The 3,447-nt window shown below is 40.3% G+C and overlaps 1 protein-coding gene across 1 annotated transcript; it reads right to left on the bottom strand.

The window, feature by feature from the left end:
* Positions 1–291: 291 nt before the first annotated feature.
* LOC141817103 (brassinosteroid-responsive RING protein 1-like) lies at positions 292–949 on the bottom strand. Its single transcript, XM_074704786.1, has one exon. The coding sequence runs from the start codon at positions 920–922 to the stop codon at positions 455–457; it is 468 nt and encodes a 155-aa protein (XP_074560887.1). The 5' UTR covers positions 923–949; the 3' UTR covers positions 292–454.
* Between the last annotated feature and the right edge of the window lie 2,498 nt (positions 950–3,447).

The following is a 3,447-nucleotide window of genomic DNA, read 5'->3' as shown; positions in this document are numbered from 1 at the left end:
AGTAGCTAAACAAGCACACATTTCACAGTTGATCAAGGATGCAAGTTTGATTAGGTTTTCCATTTTGAAACACTCGCATGAATCTATCTGCAGAAGGAGATGCAAGTTCTAAAGATCAAGCTAATTGCATCTTCTTCTCCTTGTTTGCTGGAGATCTCTAGTAGTATTCTGAAGCTTTCACTAAACAGACAGAGGTTTCACAGTTGATCAAAGAAACTAGCTTAGTTTTAAGATCAAGCTACCTTAGTAGATAAAGATTGAATCTTTACTAAACAGCCATTAGAAGCAGGTTTCATTAACTTTTCGGAGATATTTTTTTGGTAAGGATCGATCTGTTAGTCGATCTGTGACCAATTCTATACATTAGGGATGTTGATGGCACTCAATCGCCCGATTATTCAACAAATTGAGAAGAAAATTAGGCACATTTAGGGATTAGGAGCAGGCAGGAACCCTAGCTAATAGTGTGAGATCTAGAGCTGACCTCGTCCTCCTCCGGAGGCTGATGGTGGAGGAGCGTGGCGCGGCAGAGAGGGCAGGTGAGCTGGCCGACATCGACCCACTTGTCGATGCAGTGCTTGTGGAAGGCGTGGGCACAGTTGCCGAGCTGGCGGACTTCGTGGCAGGGGCGGAGGGCGGCGAGGCAGACGGCGCAGAGGGCCGCGCCGTCGGGGCGGAGGGCGGAGAAGCGGACGACGGGGAGGCGGGACTTGACGGAGGCGGGAGGAGGGAGGTGGGAGTCGGGGAGGTGGTAGGAGGGAAAAGCGTCGAGGTCGTCGATGACGGCAGCGGCGGAAGAGGAGGGGAGGCAGAGAAAGAAGAGACCGGCGGAAAGTGCGAGCTTGAGGAGATCGAGGAGGTGGACGATGAGGGCGACGGGGCGGGGTAGGATGACGGTGTAGCATAGGCAGGGGAAGCCCATCGGCGGCGGCGGCGGCGGCGGATGGATAAAAAAAAAAAGGAGGCGCCTTCTCTGGAGTTGGTGCCGTGAGGATAAACGGAGATTGTGTGGTGGGGGGCTAGAGAATCTTTTCTTAGGAGTTCAAATATTTTGTCAATTTTTTTTAGATATTATCATGGATCACACGGGCGGTCCTATAATAATATAAGAAGATAGGTAATTTCATCAAAATTATAAATCCTGTATTCATCTTTATTCAGTAAATCTGTCCCGTAATAACTAATTCAATCATATCTCGGAGGTCCTTTTGTCAATCTCTTCTCAAAAGGTGGAATCCGACACCCCATTGGGCTCACACGATTGGTCCTACGATTACCTGTGAGGAGGTAAATCGAGAAATTATAGTTGGTCACGATGGAGGAGAGTATTGCTCGGTTTCACTGAGATTCGAAATTTTATCCTTATCCACTTCAATAAGTATGTTCCGTCGTAATCAACTCAATCATGTCCCGAACATCCTTTTTTTTTCAATCTCAATAGTTACACACCTTGAGCAAATAATTTCACTTTATCTCCCATTTTTTTCACTTTATCAACAAATTTTTTAAAAAAATTAATTTACACCTAAATATTGCAAATTTATTTTCTTTTTCTCATCTTGCCTCCTTTGTGTAAGGATATAGATTTTCTAACATTACTAGTGAAATAGGGATAGTTTGAAAAGTTTACACAATTAGATAAAATTTAAAAGTAATACAATTTATATTAGGTAAAAATTAAAAGGACGAGTCTTTTATTTTTAAAAAATATATATCAAAATGACATTCATTCTAATTTTTATTTAAAAAATCTCTTTGTTTCAATATTGTTGTAATAATTTTAGTCAAAATTACTACAACATAAAGCAAAATTATTATTTAAATTTTTTTCTTATTTAGTTAAATTTGCTCGAATTTGATCAAAATTAATACAATATTGAATAATTTGATCAAAATTGTGGGTCAAAATTATTACAATAGTGCTAAAATAAAAATATTTTAAGGATAAAAAATAGGCTTTTATGTCATTTTGATATATATTTTTTTCAATATAAGACTTTTTATTTTTATTTTTTGCTCACTTAGACTTCGTTTCATTAACCTAAAAAGAGAGGGCATTCTCTCATGATCTCGTTATTTTCATGGGCCTTTTTTTACAATTTAGGTAAAGTTTGAGGATGACAATTAAAATTCCCAACTTTAAGTATCTTTTGTTTGGAATAGGTTGAAAGACAAAGGCATACATATACATTGTGTAAAAAAAAATGATGAATGGATCCACCATGATTGATCCATCTAGTCCACAGCAAACGGCTCGTGGTAGAGGCACTTCAAACCCGTTGATGGCTGAGGCTTTGCCAAAAAGCCTATGAGAGTGAATGGATCCACTATGACTGATCCATCTAGTCCACAGCAAACGACTCGTGGTAAAGACATTCCAAATCCGTTGATGGCTGAGGCTTTGCCAAAACGCCTAGAACGGTGAATGAGTCCACCAGCATCTTGTCCGTAGGAACGACTACGGTAAAGACACATCAAATCCGTTGACAGCTGGCCACTTGCTAAAAGTGTGCAGTTTGTTGGAGGTGACATTGGTGATGCTGGTTGATTGGTGGCTACTAGGAGTTGACGGAGGTATTGTGGACACGGTGGGCTGTGGATTGCATACATCGGCTAACTGTGGAGGACATGATCTCTGCTGGGAGGTGCTGCTGTCAGGTGGCAGACATATGGAGGGTGCTGAGGCACAGCTCGAGGATTTGATGACCAGGTAGCTGTGATGGTGGCTCATGATGCATGATGTGATTACCTCACTGCTGCGGATGCTGACAGGATGAGTGCAATAGCATAGGTACCTGCACGAGGGACAGAGTATGAGTGATATAGGATAGTGTTGGTTCACATGTGAGCACGTGTATGATTCACCATTGACGCTTACTCAGATCTGACACTTCGTCAGACATGACGTGAGATAGAGTCATTGGTTATTTTGTATACTTGTGCTTTTTCTTTGATGATATACATTTTACCTTCATCAAAAAAAAATAATATGCTTCTTTATTTGGACGCTGATAGCAAGGTATACCTGTGTGATCCAAAGGAATATTATTAATTGATGTTACTTACTGAATTGAGTAATATTGCCTAATCAAATTAAAAGTATTGTAACCGCCTATATCTTAGCTTATCTTGCACTTATATCATGTTAATTCCTGAATTGAGTAATATTGCCTAATCAAATTAAAAGTGTTGTAACGACTCCTATTTACATCTTAGCGTGAACTTATATATTGGCCAGCTTATACAGATTACTTTGCCCAGCAGTTCTGTTTCCTTTAAGGTTTCAAACTACAAAAATAATCATATTTAGCGATCGAATATTCGAAGTCTGGCCTACATGCATACATATACATTGTGTAAAAAAAATGGTGAATGGATCCACCATGATTGATCCATCTAGTCCACAGCAAACGGCTCGTGGTAGAGGCACTTCAAACCCGTTGATGG

The sequence above is a fragment of the Curcuma longa genome, unplaced genomic scaffold (genome assembly GCF_044706935.1).
Source record: "Curcuma longa cultivar G26 ecotype Majalengka, Jawa Barat unplaced genomic scaffold, ITB_CL_G26_1.1 contig_19305, whole genome shotgun sequence".
Classification (NCBI taxonomy): Eukaryota; Viridiplantae; Streptophyta; class Magnoliopsida; order Zingiberales; family Zingiberaceae; genus Curcuma; species Curcuma longa.
Note: the sequence above shows the minus strand (reverse complement) of the source record. Positions and strands in the feature narration are given on the sequence as shown.

What these genes read in the sequence shown, in the direction of transcription:
- LOC141817103 (XM_074704786.1), bottom strand. Translation starts at nt 922, where the DNA reads ATGGGCTTCCCCTGCCTATGCTACACCGTCATCCTACCCCGCCCCGTC.